General features: G+C 40.6%; 1 protein-coding gene across 1 annotated transcript; it reads left to right on the top strand.

The window, feature by feature from the left end:
• Positions 1 to 12765: 12765 nt before the first annotated feature.
• Positions 12766 to 20109, top strand: pfkmb (phosphofructokinase, muscle b). The gene is made up of 22 exons (XM_031321115.2): positions 12766 to 12992; positions 14247 to 14320; positions 15258 to 15335; positions 15599 to 15788; positions 16019 to 16184; positions 16287 to 16331; positions 16550 to 16658; positions 16752 to 16847; positions 16939 to 17031; positions 17160 to 17285; positions 17445 to 17509; positions 17595 to 17658; positions 17768 to 17914; positions 18000 to 18070; positions 18153 to 18240; positions 18333 to 18485; positions 18581 to 18745; positions 18825 to 18886; positions 18982 to 19093; positions 19197 to 19296; positions 19384 to 19489; positions 19874 to 20109. The coding sequence occupies exons 1-22, from the start codon at positions 12908 to 12910 to the stop codon at positions 20010 to 20012; spliced, it is 2334 nt and encodes a 777-aa protein (XP_031176975.1). The 5' UTR covers positions 12766 to 12907; the 3' UTR covers positions 20013 to 20109.
• Positions 20110 to 20821: the final 712 nt, after the last annotated feature.

Raw genomic sequence — 20821 nt, forward strand, 5'->3', positions numbered from 1 at the left:
CAACCAAAACACACACACACACACACACACACACACAAACACACTTTTCTAAAAAGAAAAATCCGACTCAACCTTGTAGCTTTTTTTGACTTACTTTTAAAATGTGTCAGGTGGATGGTCTGTAATAGAGACAAACATTTCACAGGACAAAACCAAACGAGAAAGCTGAAATCCTCCCCGGGGCGCAGAGGGAAAGACACGAGGCAAAAATACTGCGTGAGGTGAATTTAAGTCAAAAATAATACTCCTTCTCTGTCTCCCCTAAAATCTAAATATACTTTCACGACACACATGTTGATTTCATTCAGTGTGACTTAAACTAACAGAAAATATAATTATCTCTGATGTCCATCGCAAATAAACACCCATAAGTAAACAGACACTGTCAAGAGCTAATTAGACATGCTTTTAATGGTGCCAATTTGACAAAATTTAAATAAGTAAAAATGAAATAGGCTAAAAAGGGGGTCAAAATAAAATAGCAGCCAGTCATATTGGTTCCCAAATAGGCCTACATGTTGGCGTTAGCATGTTTCCATGTATCAGATTGGTAAATGTTTTTTTTTACTTTTCCCATTTTCACACAAAAGTCAAATTTCACGGGCGCCTAGCTACCTTACCTGGTAGAGCGGGCGCCCATATATAAAGGTTTACTTCTCGACGCAGCGGCCGTGGGTTCGACTCCGACATGCGGCCCTTTGCTGCATGTCATTCCCCCTCTCTCTCCCCTTTCAAGTCTAAGCTGTCCTATACAAATAAAGGCCTAAAATGCCAAAAAAAAAAAAAAAAAAAAAAAAAAAGTTGGACAGGCAGCTCTTCACATAAACAGAAAAAACTAAGAGATCTACTTCAGAGGATTTAAATTACAGGAGGACTGGAGAGTCCCCTGAAAAAGATTGTGACCACACTCAAGTCGATGGGTTCATGTGAAACACCTTTTGCTTCCTGCCTTCTCCTGATTACCAGCCGCAACAGCGATGCCGTATTGTTTTCACCTTGTGTGTGTGTGTGTGTGTGCGTAGGCCTGGAGACACCTACTGTAGCAAGAACTACCACTGAAGCGGTTTTAAGTACTTTGCCAGGTGTTTATATTTCTCTTTGTTTGTCTGTCTGCAGGTGTGGTCTGAACAAGGGCGCCAGAGGTAGTAGGGTAGGAAGTCCAATTTGGTGTTGCAGCTGGTGTGATCCCATCACAAGACGGTCTCTAGGGCAGTGTTGATTTTGGCCACACACACCTGACACAAGCTTTTGAAAAGCCTGGATTCAAAAGTGCACAATTCTTTGACTTTAGCATTGTTGTTGTGAGTATGTTAGCAGATTGAAGTTAGCCTATATCAAACCACCACAGTGCCTGTAGGTACAGCCTCACTGTGCTGCTAGCTTGGCTGTAGACACTTGGTGTTGTTATTTTCTATTTTGTGGTAATGTTTAAAATTTGTTTTGTTTAAAATCAATACATACTGTCAATTTCTTTATTATTGTCAGCCTGCTTCTAACTGGTCTCTCATTTTGTTCTTTTTTAGCAGCCTTCCATCTTATGGCAGTGATGTCCGTCAACTCTGGGTTACTGTGAAGAGCAGTGGGATTTGGGATGGCTCTGAAAGGAGACCTGACCACCGGCATAAACACACACATTGCTATAGTACACACTTACCTGTGCTAAATTGAATGTAACAGTCACCTCTGCCTCTGGGTGGTTTGGTGTGTGTGTGTGTGTGTGTGTGTGTGTGTGTGTGTGTGTGTGTGTGTGTGTGTGTGTGTGTTTTGGTTGGAAGGGTGTGTTTGTGTTGAATGCTAGGGGAGGAGAGAATGAGAGAGAGAGAGAGAATTATTACTCCCAATACTTTGGTGTCCAAACGAAGCCCCTTAGATTCCTCCAGACTAACACCTCCCTGAGGAGACAGGATCAGACAGTCTGCAAGAGGAATGAATCTGTGTGTGTGTGTGTGTGTGTGTGTGTGTGTGTGTGTGTGTGTGTGTGTGTGTGTGTGTGTGTGTGTGTGTGTGTGTGTGTGTGCGTGACTAGCAGCCATGTTGGAGGGTTTGGTTAGCATGGACCTAAGACCACTGACAGCTTGGCTACCTCTCATAAATTACATTTCCTCGCCTCTCTTTGCACTCCAGCTCCTCTTTGTCGCTCTCCATCTTCATTGTGAATACAGCCTGATCCTTCCATTTCTCCTTGTACCATCCGACTGTTAATAGCTTCTGTCAACACCAGCGGTCTTTTCTCTGACTGTCTGCTTTTTTTTCCTCCTTACTCTTAAAAGGTGAATACTTTTAGCATCCTGCTTTTGTCTATGTATCTGTCTGTTTTTGACACTTTCTCCCGCTGCTTTATAAACCCTCTCTCCTCTCTTGTCTCTCTTTCTCTCGCCTCCGCAGAGACGGTGACCAAAATATAGTCTTTTTTTTAAAAGCACACTTGTATGTCTCCCTCCAGCCATTTAGCTTTTCTCTAGTCTCATGTCTCCTTTCATTCCTCTCCCTTTCTTTTACTCGTTTGTATCCGGCTGGCTAGAGCAGGGACGTGCGGTGCATTCTCCTCCTAATTTATTACTTAATGTATTTTTCTCTATCATCTTTTTCCCTTTCCATCGTCTATCCATCAGACTAATGGACAAACGGATATGTTAGAGACATTTAAGTCTGACTATTCTTATACCATGCTCCTGAGTCCAGTGCATGTGTCATGTGTCTTCATTCATATATATATATATATACAGTATATCTATAGCTGTGACTGTCCACTGTCACAGTCGAACGAGGTGGTCTCTTGTCAAACATGTACTGTAGTAACCCAGGGGGGTTCTTTTTCTCTCTCATTCTGTCTTCTGTCTCTCTGTGTGTTTCGCTGTCTCTCTCGCCCCCTGACCAGCTGTCCTCTGGGGTGGGGCAGAGGAGAGCCCAGTGGACCAAGGCAGACCTTGTCTATTTCCATCCCCCTCTCACCCTGTACCTCTCTGATGACACAGGCGGCCCCCTGGTACCATGACTGGCCCTCTCGGTCAGCTCTCATCAACTGGATTGACAGCTGTCAATCAGTTGTCTCGGCTGCATTGTGACAGGGTGAAGCATTGATGGACAGTCGCTATGTTTGTACATGTTTTTACACTCATCAATAACATGCTTCTTTAATACCAGAGCCGTTCAAAGTAAAATTTATTGTTGATAAAAAAGATAATTCTAGGGCTCATTGATGGCTTGTAGGGATTCAGCCTCTTTGAAATTTCTGTTAAAAATTAAAATATTAATTATTCTCGTTACATGTGTAGTATAAAAACAATGGGATGTCTCTACTCAGCTGAATCAGGCTTGTTAGATTGATATCCTAATGACTGAATAGTCATTAGAGTCTGTCAGGTGAGGATCAGCTCAGAAGCACTGTTCATTCAAACACGCCTCCTGTGTTGTGTTATCAAGAAGACAAACATTTCCAGATGTTTGAATGTTTGTAGCCAGTGGCAAAAGAGCAAAGCAGCGAGGATTTCTCAGCTCGCCTCTCTTTGTTGTGTGGGAGCAGCGGACCCATCCATTGTTTATCTGCGTTATTATTATTCTCCATTGCCACCAAACCACTAATGACATACAGTAGCATTCAGATCAAACCCCTCTATTTATGGCAGCCAGGATGGAACTTGAGCCATATTCTGCAACTGTGTGGACAAATTAATGGCTGAACTGTGTAACTCTGTCTTATCAGGCAGGAAGAAAATTCCAGCATTGTTACAGTATTTCTCTACTAGAGCATCACAGCTTAACATGTAAATTGGATTCAAATTTAGCATTAAAATTACACTCAACACGAACATTATGTCTATCTATGAATTACACCAGTGTAAAATATGCCCTTGACCATGAGGTTAAATGCAGGAAGAAGTATCAATACCGCAATGTTCAAATTCTCCATAACAAGTAAAAACCTTGCATTAATATCTTGCTAAGTAAAAGTATAATGAGCAAAATGTACTCAAAGTAAAAGTACTTATAATGCAAAATGGCCCCTTTTAGAGTGTTACATTTGTCATAAATATATTTTAAAAATATTATTGATTAACTAACATGCAGCGTTTTAATGTCAAGGTGAAGCTAATTTTAACAACATTATATGCTGTTGGGTAGTTTGATCCATAACTATTTCTATATTTAAATAACTGTATCTATTTTGTAAACTGATGATATTTTTTTTCCATATAAAATCTTTGTCTGAAAAGGAAAAACTCAGGAGCAGCACCATTCATTTCACATATGTGAAGAAGTTTCGGGAGACCTTGATGAAATACACAGAAGCATTTAATGGACTCTCAATTGAGGAGGGATTAAGGTAGACAGTACAGTTCAACCATGATGTGTTATCGTGAAGCGTCGTCCCATACTCCCTGAAGTTCCTGTCTTCCTGAAGGAGTATTTAAACTCAGGCTGGAGGCGTTAAGTTTATTTGAACCTTCAATGTAAACAAAGATATTGCAGGCACTGTAAACACATATTTAAAGTGCTCATATTATGCTTTTTGGCTATTCCTCTTTCCTTTATTGTATTATATATCTTTTTGTGCACGTTATAGGTTTACAAAGTGAAAAAGTCCAAAGTCCACCCCAAAGGGACTTACCATCTCCAACAGAAAACACTGTTCACAAACTGCTCCAAACAGCTCTATTGTAGTCCAGCCTTTACTTCCATGACGAACGTGCGTCACTTTGTAACACACGTTATAATGCTCGCCTAGCTGCTAGCATGGCACTCCCTCACACTCTGCAACTGACAAGCTAGCAGTACTTACTGCGCATGTGCGACTCTCAACAAAGATGGTACAGAAGTGAGATGCCTCACTCTGTAGCTAAAACAGAGAGCTCAACACACAGGGTGAAAAGAGGAGCTGCAGACAACAAATATATGGTGTTCTGAAAATGAAACCACATAAACCTATTCTGGTACAACCTCTAAATACAATTACGAACCTGAAAATGAGCATAATATGAGCACTTTAACACAAAACTCTCAGCACATTTGTTATGTGTTTACTTCCTTCATGTCCTTGGCAGGATGAGTAGCACTGTGTTATCATACAGCTGTGACGTCTCCCATCATCTATGGAGACACAGAGTTGAACTAACGCTTCTGCCTGGAAAGGTTATGAGGTTATGTTGGACACTGGCCTGCATGAGATCTGAGAACGATAACTGGGAAATTAATGTTTAAAAGTACATTTCCCTCTGAATTGTAGTGAAGTAGAAGTATAGTCTTAAAATGGAAATACTGTTATAAAGTAGGCTAACCCAGAACTATAATACTTAAGTACAGTATTTGAGCAAATGTACTTTGTTAAATTCCACTACTTTAAAATGCCCTTTTCTGACTTTTAGCCTAAATCTTCAATTTAAAAAACTTTCACAATTGTCTACATTGTTGTTTCCACGAGCTTTAAATGGTAGCTGCTTGTATATACATTACATCTGACGTTGTCTTATAGTAATGCCCCTGTCCATGCACTAGCCGAGAACTGTAAAATAAGCTATCAAAAGTGTTCTCATTAATTATATCTTTTAGGGTGTAAGGATGATAAGATACGGTGTTTGTATCACAAGTATGCTGCATACATTACTGACACACAGCTGTCCCCCTCAAGCTGTTGTCCACTCTCTGTTGAGATTAAAGATGCAAACATTGAACCAAAACATCAAAACTCAGCAGCAAAAACATACTGTTCACACTGGGAACCACCCAGGGCTGAATACATGTAAAGGGAATTGCCAGGAGCATGCTTAACTTTCAGTTTAGTTTCAGTTTAGCTTATTTATTTGCACAAATAATAAATCAAAATGTGTGTTGGTTAAATGTTTTTAATATCATCATGTAGCGTTATTCTGTTTCCTCAATAAAGAAGAAAAAAGAAATTCTTGCTGAATCAACCGCTCAGCTGGCTTAACAATTCATCATTATGTGTAATGAAAATCATATTATTTGAACGCAGTACAAGGCTGTGATTTATATGACTGCAAATTAACATATCAATAAGCCTTATAGGAAATGTCTCATTAATTAGTCATCCCTTAATTGGCCCTGAATGCCATTAGCGCGCTGTGTTTGTTAACCATGCGTTCATTAATGACATTACTGTGCGACCCGGATCTGCATGAAAAAACTAAGATTAGTTTAACTGTTGTTCAGCACTTTTTATGGTATGTGTGTGTGTGTGTGTGTGTGTGTGTGTGTGTGTGTGTGTGTGTGTGTGTGTGTGTGTGTGTGTGTGAGAGAGTGTGTGTAAGTGTGTGTGAGAATGAAATGACACCCCTGCCCATGCTGATGCACAGGCTGGCTCTGCTTTGATCAATGGCGCCTGGCATTGGGAGGGGGGGCAGCTTGAGTTGAGTTGGGGGGTAAGGGCTGGGGTGGGGGAGGTCTGAACCTCCCACTGGTGCTGATGAAGACAAATGAGCTAACAAGACATGACGGAATTGCTTTTGCAAAGAGGGGGGCTGAATGGTGTATTGTGATATTGTGTTGAGGGCGGCTAAAGGGGCAGGTTGATTTATTGTTCCAGCAGCAGATAGCCACCGTTTTACCTCCCTTCCCTCCCTACTTATTCACAGGGACCCTTCGGTCTTTAATTACAGCCCCCAGCCTCCTCCATTCTCTCATCCATGTCCTTATTAGAAGAGTCATACCACACATCATACATCCACGCTGGCAGAGGACAACAGTATATATTAGACAAAGCTTGAGGGGGGGGAAGGAGGATTGGTGCCCAAAATGTCACAGCCATGTTGATTTTGCATTCCATTACCACCTTATAGTCAGGAAAACAGGGAAGAAATACAGAAATTGGGGGAGAGTTATGAAGCCAGGGAATTGAAGGTCAAAGAAAGAACTAGAAAAAAGGATAAAACAGTGAATGGATGAAATCGAGGAGAGGAGTAACATGGGATTAAGATATGTAATAATGGGAAAGAGGGATAGGGGGATGACAAATGGAGAAATAGAGCAGTCCCCAGAGAGATGAGGAGGGGTAAAGACATGTTAAATGGTGTGGGAGGTCTGTGAATAGGGTGGAACACGGTGGTCCAACCTGATGAATTAAAAAAAGGCCTTTGGAAGAGAGAGGAAAGCAAAACAATGAGAAAATGCAGAATTTAAATAAGAAAAAGGGAAAAGTTGGAATGACAAAAAGCTGGACGATCAGAACTGATTGCATTGCTGGCCAATTACAGATTAGTCTGTTTGTTTTAAAATGAATATGAATAATGTAATTATATAACACAAGACTCCCCAGCACCAATACGTGGACAAATAGCTGTCTACATTAGTGATTCTCTGCAGCGAAAAGGCAAGAGAGGGGGAGAGGTAAGGCTGGTGGAGGGGGTGGATGGGGTCACCCCACACAATTTATCACTGCATTGCCATTCACTCTCTGAAATATCAGCCTATTAAAACATTCATTGAGATGATTAAACTGCAATAAAATCTAACAAAATTTGCACTGACACTTTCAGTGCATGATTTATTAGGCCAAGGCTTTCCATGTGCTTCTCCCACTCTGATAAACACAGAGATGGAAAAGATCAGATGCTGCTGCCACCTGTTGGCCAAAACTTGGATTCCTGACTGTAATTCAAGACCATTTCCAGTGGTTCCGTTTTATTTAATGTTTCATTGTTTGCTTATATGATTATTTCTTTAAAAATATAGATATAACTAACAACTAACTAGGCTATTATTTATTATGGATTACTCTGATAATCCTTTTCATGATTTATGCATTAATCATTTGGTCTATAAAGCCCACGCTGACATATTCAAACTGCTTGTTTGAAGATATTTACTTGACTGTCATAGAAGACAGCAAATATTCATAATTGAAGCTGGAACCAGTGATTTTTTTAGTTTTGCTTGAAAAATGGTAATTAATCAAATGTATGACATTTATGACATTTTCTGTAGATCGACTAATCAATTGATCTACTAATTCAGCTCTTAGACAAAGATCTTAGACTGATTTTGGGCACCAGAAGATCGAGTATGATGATTCTGTCTTAGTGCTTGTTAAAGAGTCACAACTATCTGTTGCAGCTACAGTATGTGACTCTACCAAGTTGCAATACTTAGAATAAAACATAGATGGGGAATCAAGATTCACTTGGCAAGCACATTTACTTTATTGGTAGATAACAGTTACAACAGATTAGGTTGAAAGAGAAAGAACCAAGAGTGTGGGAAAGAAAGAAAGAAGTGTAGAAGGCACTAGAAAAAGGTTTCATAATGTAATGTTGAATATGCAGCTTCATATTTCTAAATGTCACAACAGTTTCTTTATGCACATTTCAATTAAATGTACCCATTTGAAAACAATTTTCAATCACTGAGAATTGTGTTTCTATAATACAAGTCAGCATCTGACAATCCCATTCTCTTTCACACAGCATGATCTAATTACTTACTGTATGTTTCACATAATTGGAGATGTTGAGGGGTCAGATTGTAACAACATCCAGTCCTCATTTCACTGCATTAGCTGAGGTTGAAGTGTTTTGTGTTGAACTGGTGTTGTATTGATCCATATGGTTTATTATGCGCTGTGTTAATACTGTCCGGGAAGACAGGAGGGGGGATTACCTGGAAATGGTAATATTGATCGGGATTTGCCTCAAGAGAGGGCTACATGTCTCTCAGCCCACCAGGGGCGCACAGTATTGGAAAGATGCTGCACAAACAAGCACCAATGGAGATGTGTGTTTATGATAAGCTGGGTGTATGTGTTTTTGTACTTCTCTCTTTGTAGGGACAAATTAGAATGTTAGACCTGAGGACACTTTCTCACTTTTTCAAAGGGCAATCTTAGGGTTAAGACTAGAATTAGGTTACAGTAATAACATTACTGTGCGACCCGGATCTGCATGAAAAAGCTAAGATAACTGTTGTTCAGCACTCTGTGTGTGTGTGTGTGTGTGTGTGTGTGTGTGTGTGTGTGTGTGTGTGTGTATGTGTGTGTGTGTGTGTGTGTGTGTGTGTGTGTGTGTGTGTGTGTGTGTGTGTGCCTGTGCTTCACTATTGTAATCCCAACCTGCTGTGGCATGAGAGTCACTCCAGTGTGGCGGGCACATTGCTGCATAGCTCGCTGTCTGCTTAGTGGCTGCAACAGCAGTCAGCAGTGATTTAAATAACACTGACCCCATATTACCTAAACCTTACATATAACATATAACCTGGAGACATACAGTAATGGAGTAGGTTTAATATAACTTTATTAGACTTTTCTCTCTCCATTAAAGTCCTGTGAGGCATACCTGTAACAAAGGGCATCATGGATTAATGAACTTTCACAGGAAGTCTTAATATAATATATTGCAGTGTATATCGGAATAATACACAGACACCCAGTGAATATTTAGCATGATTTATATTTGCATTTGTATTGAGGACCAATATATATATATATATATATATATATATATATATATATATATATATATATATATATATATATATATATATACACAACATACAACATATACATATACAACACCCTCCTTATTGTAGTGTAATATTTCATATTAGTGTGTTTGTTACATCTCCCAGCACTACTGCCTTATGATAGTTACAGACACTGGTGGATTGTATCTGATTACCCGCCATGCTTTAGCGATGAAGGTCATTAGTCCACAATGAAGTAGTGATGTAAAGCTATTAATACAGATCAGATACAGAATGGTTTCTGAAGAAGAGAGGTGTTGTGAGTATGTGGTACCCGGGCGTCCTCTCAGCCCAGTGGCTCCTCTCTGTCACACTGGTGGCTTGTCTGCTGTTCTGGCTCAGAAAGAAAGGTCAAGGTATGAATACTGTGTGGATATTTATGTTGTTTTTGATGGGTCATTTCAGTCTGTGCACTTATTATATTTGAATTGTATTGTAATAGATGCCTATAGTCCACAAATTGCTTTTGCCTGACCACTGTTGTGGAAACTTGTAAAAAAAAAGTTGAGGGGGGTAAATTGACATTTATATTTACCAGGTCATAAATACACAAACATGATGTATCTTGACATGTTTAGTTGTAGGGATGACTGTGCAGTTTTACAGTAATGGCGGTATAAAAGGGGAGGAGTTTCTGTGTGTTTTAGATAGCAGCACTGTGTCTATTTAAAGACAACTCCAGTAAACTGCCTGCAACAGACATGCCTCCCACTCTCACTGTTGTCACATTGATTCTTTTTTTTTCATCTTTAATCACATTATACAGGCTAACTGTCAATTACTGACCACATTGTGCATTTCCCAGTGTTTATATTGAGCTTAAGATGCTTCTCCTATAACATACATTGATATATTTGGTTAAGAGAAGTAATTATGTCTGCATTGTTGGTATTTAAATTAAATCAGCTTTCTTGGCAGTGATTGAACAAATCCTTTAAGAAAACAAAACCCTCAAGAACCACACACACACAAGCCTATACCCAAATGGAAGTGTAGTACTGCGCTTCATTTAATTGCTTATCTGATTCATAATTCCAGACATGAATAGCGGACTAACGCGATATAATGTGTCTGTGGAGGAGGAGTCAATTAAAAGTAACTGACAGTTGTGTCATGGGGGTTGAATTTCCCTCCATATAGAAATTACTTACACTAAGAAATTACAAACCAATACAAATGGTGATGCGAATTATAGGCTTTGTGAGTGGGAGCCATCCATTTATAATAACCAGAGGTCTTGTTTGTGTGCAACCAATTTCATCTTCTAGCGAGAAATACAACATCAATCTTTATTGAACTAGACGTGACTTGCTGAATTCAGAGGAGACTATTTGTTTATTTGTTTCAATAAAGGCAGATGTGCAAAGCATGTTTATGTGCTTTTTTCCCCCAGTATACATCCCTCAGTAACCAGCCTATCAGCTGCAGCTCATAGCAAAAGGCGTGATAAGGCCAGTGGGAGTAAACTAACCTGCCATGTACAGATAAAGGATGTTACATGGTGATCTTGTGCTCAAATGCTTGGAATGAAAGAAAATGCTAAGAAATAATGCTTGAGCATGCTGTCTTTTGTAAAAAAAAAAAAGTATATCATGTGAGTGAGTTGCTGCCCTGTACTCTAGAGTGCATTATGGGGAGGTTTTCTATAACAACAACTGATGAATCCGCTTTAGAGCACAGGCTCATCACAGTACAGTTGAGTCTAGATCACATTCTGGATAAGTGTTATGGTTCTCAATCCTCAGGTGGTGATGACCTCTCAGCATCTGAATGTGAAAGCAAGACAACCTTAAGCTCCGATCTACCGGGGGATGCTGGTAAGACTGCAATTAAAGGACTATCGCTATCAGTGTGAATATTTTGAGAGTGGTAGATGAAGACCTAAAACTCAGTTATAGAGATCACCTCACCATAATGTAATTAATAATGGTGCCAAAAAAAATGGTGGTTTGATTTGTACCGTCAGTAGCTGTGATAGCACATAGTAATATGCACAGTGAATCACTGTCCAAGCAACAAAAAACCTATGTTAAAAAAAGAAACTCCACCAACCCTGAATGGAGGTGCAATCAAAGCATGACAAGTGTTTTAATAACTTCATCTAAAAGCTCCAACAGCTACTTATTTCTGGCAAAGAATGCATAATGAAGGCAAAGCAACATTTCAAACAAACCTAAAATAAGGTAATCTAAAAGTAACAACATTTCTCTGGCACTTATATCTCTGAATACAGTATACTTTTAAATACAATCTCTATTGAAAAGATTTAGGATTAGGCAGTACAGTTAAACCACAAAGGGGGGTTGTGTAGTGCTATCCCAATTCTAAGGTTCCTGTCTTCCTGAAGGAGTATTTAAGGACATAAGGTCCTTCTTCCCTCATCTATGTGTGAAGATGCTACTAGATCATTTACAACAACTATTCTTATCTACGTAACAAGTCAAGTTATAGGTACCCCACATGCATGACATTCATCTGTGACCGTCTGGGTCAAAGGACATCTTGTCCAGTGTTTCTATGTATGTGTCACTACTAGTTTCTGAGTGTATGAATGTAAGTGAGTGAGTTAGTGAATTTATGTGGAAGTATGTGTATGGAACTTCCTCCCCTGACCTTGGCGGGATGGGAGCACTTGAGGCAGCACTGTCTTATCATACAGCTGTTATGTCTCCCATCATCTATGGAGACATAGAGTTGACCTATTTCTCTGCCTGAGACAGGTTATGACGTACTATTGTTATGTTGGACACTGACCTCAATGAGAGCTGGGGTACCACTGTCTCAACTTTCACAGAATGAGTTCGTAAACTGGAAATTCTACCACAAAGAGCAGGCCATTTTCACAACAACAAATGTTGCATATAGAAATCCAGGAATAAAACCTGCTGCAGTCTGCCAGAAAAGTTTAACCAAGAAGATTAAATTTCAAGCAAGACAAAGTCCCTCATTGTAAAGCTTTTAAATTAAACAGGGATTAAAAACAGCAATATGAATGCCCTGCAGTGGTCAGTGTCTAGAATTTGTTTCAGAACTTAAAAAATACTGTTGAAATAGGAACAATTTTCCAGATTTGCAAAGCCGATACAATTATAATTAGTGTATCATATTTGAACTTACGTTTCCAGACATTTTTATTTGTGAGGTTTCACATTGATTTTGTAGAAGATACGTGTGGGAGGAAAATAGCCTAATGACATTTACTGTGATTCAATATTGTAACGCGTGCGTGCGTGCGTGCGTGCCGACTGCGTGTGTGTATTCAAATGCGTTTGCGCAACTATGTGTGATGTGTGTCTGCCAGGATGATAGTTACGCTGTGCACTTTTGCAACTGGTATTACTTTCCAGGCAGGCTGACTTAGAGCTGAGAGGCTCCACACACAGTACAGCAGGGTGGAAGATACTTTTACACTCAAGGCCTTTTTCCCTCAGCCAGGACCATGGCACAACCGGCTTCCATCGACCCCACCAAGATGGGAGAGGGTCGGGCGATCGCCGTGCTGACCTCAGGAGGCGATGCCCAGGGTAAGTGGAGGGTTTCCAGGGTGGTATGTGAGTGTTGAGTGCAAAGGCAGAGCAGGTGGTTGAGACTGTAACTCAACAGCATGGTTTAATGACAAACAAAGACGTATTTGAGATGTAAAGTGAGTCTGAAACCGAGAAATATATATGCCTCTTGAATAGTCATTTGTTATCTTAAACAAATACTGTAGACTATACATCTCCATAGTATAGGTTTATTGTTATACAATCTGTACTCAAGTTCCTTTAGCACTAGAAATAACACAGCTTTTTGCCTAAAGTCAAGCCAGTTTTACTGTCATATTAAATCATGATTGCAACCCCCTTTTATATCAAATTTTGACAACTCATAATTTTTTATTAGTGATAAAAATACTCTGATGGCAGCAGAGCTATCTCAGCTATCTATCTCATACAGCTAACTTATGGAAAAGGGCAGCATGAACTCCTACACCTAAAGCTGCTAAACCACAGCGTGAGACAGCCTCTCCCCTGACCTTTAACTTGATGAGGAATATCTCCACTGTGACCTTTGCGAAGTGTGTCAGTGACCCCACACAACACTGGAGTTTGAGTGTGTGAGACAGTGAGTCTATTTTCCTACCTAACTGAACTTTGTAAGACTTTGGGGCAAGTGTGTTAATGAAAAACTGCACAGCTTGCTAACCCTCACCCTTCTTCTTTTTCACTTTCCAAAATACATTATCCTCATTTCAACCTTACATTTTTAGTCATCTTGGTATCCTCAAGTCCAAGTTTCTTCCTCCGTTCCTTCTTCCTCTCTCTCTCACGCTGTATATGTTATGAGGGCTAATTTTAGAGGCATGACCTTTCTGTCATGTTCATGTAAAGTGGTGGGTTGAAGTGAGAGGGCTGTCCTTTGCTTCCTTTCTCTCCTTTGCTCCTTTACACTGTAAGTGGAGATGCTCTTGGCACCCTTAAAGATAATCTATCCAAATCTTGTCCTTTAAGCGACCCCCTGAGTTTTGAAAGTGCAGGCAGAGGTCCAGTAGCCTTTCCTGCAATACAAGCTTTGCACTATCACTGATAATTAAACTGTTGCCAACAATAAAGTAAAGTCAAATAAAATGGTATTATAGTATTTTTTTATAACTTTTTTCACCACCATTTCCCCATTATTTCATTCAGTCATTCTTTTCAACTGTGTGTGTGAGTGATATCAAACAATTATAAGGACTAATGCACACACACACACACACACACACACACACCCACACACACACACTATGCCTACAGGTATGAATGCAGCTGTGAGGGCCACGGTTCGAGTGGGAATTTACACTGGAGCCAAAGTGTATTTTGTCCATGAGGTAAATGCCGCTTTTGAATTTACTGTTTTGATTATTCAATGAATCATTTAATCTATAAAATGTCAACAAAAAAAAGAAACGGTCAATGCCAATCATCAACTTACAGCCATAGGTGCTATCTTTTATTTGCATGTACTGTTTGTCCAACAATCCAAAACCCCAAAAGTTAGTCAATCTACAATAATATAAACAAACGCTCACAACTGAGAAGCTGGAACCAGCTGTTTGCCATTTATTGCATGAGAAACTATTTAAACGATTAATAGATTACAAGCTTTGCTTTTGATTGACTGATTGTTTTTAGCACTATATCATGCCCTAACACACAAGACCAATCATAGATAGTCTATATCCACGGTCCGCAGTTTGCTCCGGTGCCGCCGGAAATTCCGCCGGATGACACTCTTTTCGGCCTGATGTCCATTACCTTACCGCATTCTTTGTGTTGTAATTTTAAACTCCGGTGGATTTATGAGGACTATGGCTAACTGCTCCTCAGATCTCTGCAGGGTAAATCCAGACAGCTTGCTGCTTGAGTTTTCTGTTGCACGACTAAAACAACCTTTGGACGTACACACGTTCCACCAAAACAAGATCCTTCCCAAGGCTATTTTGCAGCGGCACCGTGGCGCCGTCCGGCACACAAGACGATTGTGATTGGTTTAAAGAAATGCCAATAAACCAGAGCATGTTTTTCTCCCATCCAGGAATGCTATGTGGACTAGCCAGACCCTCCTCCACAGCGCTGTGGAGGAAGGTCTGGCAATGCGAGACTAAATCATAGATAATCAGCAATCTCAACATAATTAACGCAACACTTGTTGGACTGAAATAGCAGCACATGACAGAATAAAAATATGCCTGTATCATTAAGCCTGCAGCTTCTTCCCAGCAATGACCCCTGTTCATGGAGTTGATATTTTGTTTTTGTTGACAGGGTTACCAGGGTCTGGTGGATGGAGGAGACTATATACGCCTTGCTACTTGGGAGAGTGTGTCTATGATGCTACAGCTGGTGAGAACAAGCATGTGGATGCAAAAGCAAATTTATCCTGCACGCTCCTCATCTCCACTCTGTTTTTAACTTGTGATCAGTAAGCGGGATGGATGATCTGTGTAACTCTAGCAACAAGCAATCTTTGGCCAGTGCAGTTCTGTACTGTAGGTCAAATGGTCATTTAAATGGCAACATTCATTAAATAGCTTAAGATATAAGACATGAATGCTTAGGTTACAGATAACCCTTACCCCTTCTCCTTATTTGCCTCCTGACGTCAGGGGGGTACTGTGATTGGAAGTGCTCGCTGTCAGGATTTCCGCACCAGGGAGGGACGCACCAAGGCTGCCTGTAACTTGGTCAAGTTGGGTATCACCAACCTGTGTGTGATTGGAGGTGATGGCAGTCTGACGGGTGCCAACGCGTTCAGAACTGAGTGGAGCGGGCTGCTGGCAGACCTGGTCAAAGCCGGTGAGCGGCATTACTCCAAAATTCACTGTTCTAAGCAACATACCTCATATGAAATGTCTCCTTCACACATTTGCCCTTCTATACTGGTGTAATGCTACATGCTGGCAAATTGGAATATAAAAGCCAGTATTCAAAAATTTGCATTATCATCATAATAGTTTGGGGTAACTGGGCCCACAGCCAGATTTAACTGCATCTGAGAGTGTTGTCATTTTAATCGGTGGTCCCAGGTAAGATCACAGCAGCTGAAGCCAAGAGTTCCTCTCATCTCAATATCGTTGGCATGGTGGGCTCCATTGACAACGACTTCTGTGGCACCGACATGACCATCGGCACGGACTCTGCCCTGCATCGCATAATAGAGATAGTGGATGCCATCACCACCACAGCCCAGAGGTATGCATGGAGCCCTTCGGGCATTTATTTGATGGACAGACTTGCCTCAATGACTTGACTTGTCATTTTGTTATTTTTGACATGATATGTGTTGTTCTGCAGTCACCAGAGGGCCTTCATCCTGGAGGTAATGGGCAGGCACTGTGGGTGAGTAGCCTGTGTGTGCTTTATACAAAAGTGGCATGGTTGTTCATTTATCTTATCTTATTTGGTTTTAAAATAATTGATACAGTAGCTAAACTGCTTATTATGCACTAATTTTATGACAAAAGTCCAATTTATGATATGAAACATCAGCTTCAGGGACATACTTTTCAGTTTTGCACAAGACACTTGAACCCTAGTGTATGACTCTTTACCTACAGTTACCTGGCTTTGGTGACAGCTCTGGCCTGTGGCGCTGACTGGGTGTTCATCCCAGAGATGCCCCCAGATGAAGGATGGGAGCAGCATCTGTGCAGAAGACTGACAGATGTAAATGTCTTGTCCTGCATCGTCTTCAATACTAAATCCAAACTTGTTACAAAAGTCTGCTTGTTCATAAAGGATTTCTCTGTCCCATCTCAGCAAAGAGGCCGCGGCTCCCGTTTGAATATTATCATTGTTGCAGAGGGAGCGATAGACCGCAACGGTAAAGCTATCACATGTGAAAACATCAAAGAGGTCAGTAATGGCAGAACTCCAGTATAAACCAGCACACATACAGTATAAAGGCTCTTCATATGAGAAATTAAATCCTAGTCTCTCTGTCCAGCTTGTATCAAAGAAGCTTGGCATTGACACCCGCACCACCATCTTGGGCCATGTGCAGAGAGGAGGAACCCCTTCCGCCTTTGACAGAATCCTGGTAATATGACCGCTGTCACACATAAACCTTTTATATATTCACCAATTAATCTTATTACTTGTTAACAATGTGAATACGCGCATACTTGCTTCTCTAAAATTGTCAGCATTTTGATTGTCATGATTCAGGGCAGCAGGATGGGTGTAGAGGCTGTGATGGCTCTGCTGGAGGCCAAACCAGACACTCCTGCATGTGTGGTCAGCTTGTCAGGAAACATGGCTGTCAGGCTGCCTCTCATGGAGTGTGTGCAAGTGGTGAGTCAAATCTTCTCCATATGCAAAACAAATCATACCCATTCAGTTTGTACAAAATGAACAAATGAACATGGCTTCAAGGAGTAAGAAGTTTTTGATTATTTTGTTAGATTCAGTTCTCAGTTTCCCTTTTTGTCTTTTGATCTTCTGTCACATCAGACTAAAGATGTCACCACAGCCATGGCTGAAGGGAGGTTTGAAGATGCGGTGAAGCTCAGGGGAAAGTGAGGCTTGCACCTGTGCATTATCTATTTCAAATTCTCAAGTGTTGTGTTAACTTTTAAATGCCTGTACATTTCTATACAATAGGAGCTTTGAGAACAACTGGAACACTTACAAAATGCTGGCTCATGTGCACCCCCCAGACACAAAGGTCAGCAACTACAGTTGTACCAACTTATTTTACATTAACTGTAAAAAAGTCAGTAAGTCCCAGTAGAAAAATACATGTAACCTGAAAAATGTCTCCGTGCCCGTGCCAGAGTAATATCAACATTGCCATAGTGAACGTGGGAGCTCCGTGTGCCGGAATGAATGCGGCAGTTCGTTCAACTGTCAGGGTCGGGCTCCTCCAGGGCCACCAGATCCTGGCAGTGCACGACGGCTTCGATGGCTTGGCTCACGGAATGGTAAATTCTAGTTACGCGCACATAAACAGACAAGAAGGCTTTTACTTTCAGAGCGTGATAGAGAATGCACTCTGTCCCTGCACAGATTGAGCCTATTGGTTGGTCTGCAGTGGCAGGATGGACTGGAAAGGGGGGCTCCAACCTCGGAACAAAGAGGTGAGATATTTAAACAAAACACTCTGTTGATTGTAATAACTGCATGTTCAGGTGTAATTCTGTGTTTTTCTCTTTTATAAAGATCCTTGCCACATGAATTCATGGAGGAGATCAGTCTGAGCATCACTAAGTTCAACATTCATGCTATAGTCATTATTGGAGGCTTTGAGGTGAACAGCGGAAATATAGAGGCACAGTCCTAACACTGAAACCCGGCATTCAAATCACATTTTATTGATTTCTTCCTTCCTGTCTTCACCAGGCATTTGTTGGGGGTCTGGAGATGGTGCAAGCTAGAGAGAAGTATGAGGAACTTTGTATTCCCCTTGTCGTTGTTCCCGCTACTGTCTCCAACAATGTTCCCGGATCTGACTTCAGTATTGGCACTGACACTGCACTCAACACTATAACCATGGTAAAACTCCTATAGAACACACAACAAACACCAGAAAGTAACAGCTGAAAACTTACTCACTATATTCTTCTGTTCTTTTTCTCTCTCTTTTTCAGACATGCGACAGGATCAAACAATCTGCTGCCGGCACCAAGAGAAGGGTGTTCATTGTTGAGACTATGGGAGGATACTGCGGCTACCTGGCAACTATGGCTGGCTTGGCATCTGGAGCTGATGCTGCTTACATCTACGAGGAGCATTTCAACATTCACGACCTCGAGGTTTGTCCTGACGAATGTAGAAAAGGAGGAAGCGAAGTGAAGACATACATCAGTGGTCTGATAGTTGATTTGTTTGTAGGTGAATGTGGAACATCTGGTGGAGAAGATGAAAACCACGGTGAAGAGAGGACTGATTCTGAGGTTTGTGGGAATTAGCTCATCTGAGTAGACTCAACTTTACACTCTGCAGCTCATTGTGGCATTATATCTCACCCAATATTCTACTTTTGTTTCAGAAATGAGAAATGCAATGCTAACTACACAACAGACTTTATCTTCAGCCTGTACACAGAGGAGGGCAAGGGCGTGTTTGACTGCAGGAAGAATGTACTTGGACACATGCAGCAGGTGGGCCAATAGATGCAGATTTTCTGTTTGTTGTTCACTGCTCAATATATTTGCCACCAGATTCAATTTCACAAACATGAGGAAACCTATCCTCTGTTATTAGGGTGGAACACCCAGTCCTTTCGACAGAAATTTTGCCACCAAGATGGGGATCAAGTCTGTGTTATGGTTGACTGACAAGCTAAAGGAATGCTACAGACATGGTGAGGACATGTTGTATACAATGTGATGTAATGAACCCTGTGCTCCCTATGCTAATGTATACTATATTTTTTATCCCAAACCTTTAGGTCGTATTTTTGCCAACTCTCCAGATTCAGCCTGTGTGCTGGGCATGAAGAAGAGATCTTTGGTCTTTCAGCCTCTGGAAGAACTTAAAGATCAAACTGACTTTGAGTAAGACTTAATTTCTATCCTGTCAGTTTATGTACTTGTTGTCTTCTGCATTGTTTTGTATTTACTCACACTGCACAGTTAGAGTGGGTGGGCCAATCCCTGGTTTAAACGTCATTAAATATTGTACTTGAGTTGACCGCTGGTAAAAAAAAGGACTGCCGACAATGTCGCTGTGGTTGTGCTACATGTGTATAAAGGCAGATGATTGCTAACATAAAGCTTAAGCCCCCTTGTTGTGAGTTTACTTTGGTGTCATTCTGCACAATCACTTCAGCTCCAGCTTTAATTTAAATATCTTACATAAATGGTTTGACCGTAGGCTTTGAGATTGTTGTTCTTGTTGTTTTCACTTTCCTCTTTGCAATGACATGTTGTCCTCCACAGACACCGTATTCCAAAGATACAGTGGTGGCTAAAACTGAGGCCCATCCTGAAAATCCTGGCCAAATACAAGATCAACCTGGACACCACTGAAAAGGCTGCATTGGAACACGTCATCAAGAAGACAGGCTTAGTTCCTTAGTAGCCTTTCTATGTCTTCTTTTAAAAGCACTTTGTAAACTCTGTCTTTGATAAGTGCAATATAAATAAAGATGGTAATTATATCACTAAAACACACAGGTGATTCGTTTTTACAGAAAACAATGCTGATTTACGCTAAAAACTGATAGTACTGTATTTGTATGGTGTAGTTGACATTCACAAAAGCTCTTTTGGTCTGTCTTGTAATCTTGGGATCTTATTCAGTCATTTCTTGTCAAATCCAGGTTCTCATCATGTAGTGTGTCTCACTGTGCCTTTATGTGGTATTTTAGATCATTTTATCTGACTTGCATTGCTAAAGGCTTGGGTCCAAATGTATATCCTCTCAGGCACTGAAATTAGAAATCATTGCAAACAAATATAATTCTGGACCCTATTCTTTATATGTGAATACGTGAATTTAAATGATTTGATTGGTGTTTTTCTTTCTGTTGCTTTTCATCCTATAACTGCTCCCTGTACCTTTATCATCCACAGGCCTAAATGCTGTTGATTAAAACTAGAGATGTTCCGATACCGATACTAGTATCGGTACCGGCTCCGAAAAACAGACGCTGGTTAAAACGCTGGTATCGGTATCGAGAAGTACTGGAGTTTATGCACCGATCCGATACCACGTAATAAAGCCCTAAAGAAAATCTACTAAAATTGACAAATAAAAGATTACAGATAGATTACATTAAATCTGTTATATATTAAATATGTTTTATTGATTTGTACAGCTTTGTTCACTTGGCCCTTAGCCCTTCAAGAATTGATCTGACAGAAGTTATTAGAGTAATGGATCAG

This window comes from Sander lucioperca, chromosome 6 (assembly GCF_008315115.2).
Source record: "Sander lucioperca isolate FBNREF2018 chromosome 6, SLUC_FBN_1.2, whole genome shotgun sequence".
Classification (NCBI taxonomy): Eukaryota; Metazoa; Chordata; class Actinopteri; order Perciformes; family Percidae; genus Sander; species Sander lucioperca.

What these genes read in the sequence shown, in the direction of transcription:
- pfkmb (XM_031321115.2), top strand. Translation starts at nt 12,908, where the DNA reads ATGGCACAACCGGCTTCCATCGACCCCACCAAGATGGGAGAGGGTCGG. An exon ending in CTCAGGAGGCGATGCCCAGG is followed by an intron (nt 12,993 to 14,246) that starts GTAAGTGGAGGG and finishes CTATGCCTACAG; the next exon opens with GTATGAATGCAGCTGTGAGG. An exon ending in TGTCTATGATGCTACAGCTG is followed by an intron (nt 15,336 to 15,598) that starts GTGAGAACAAGC and finishes TCCTGACGTCAG; the next exon opens with GGGGGTACTGTGATTGGAAG.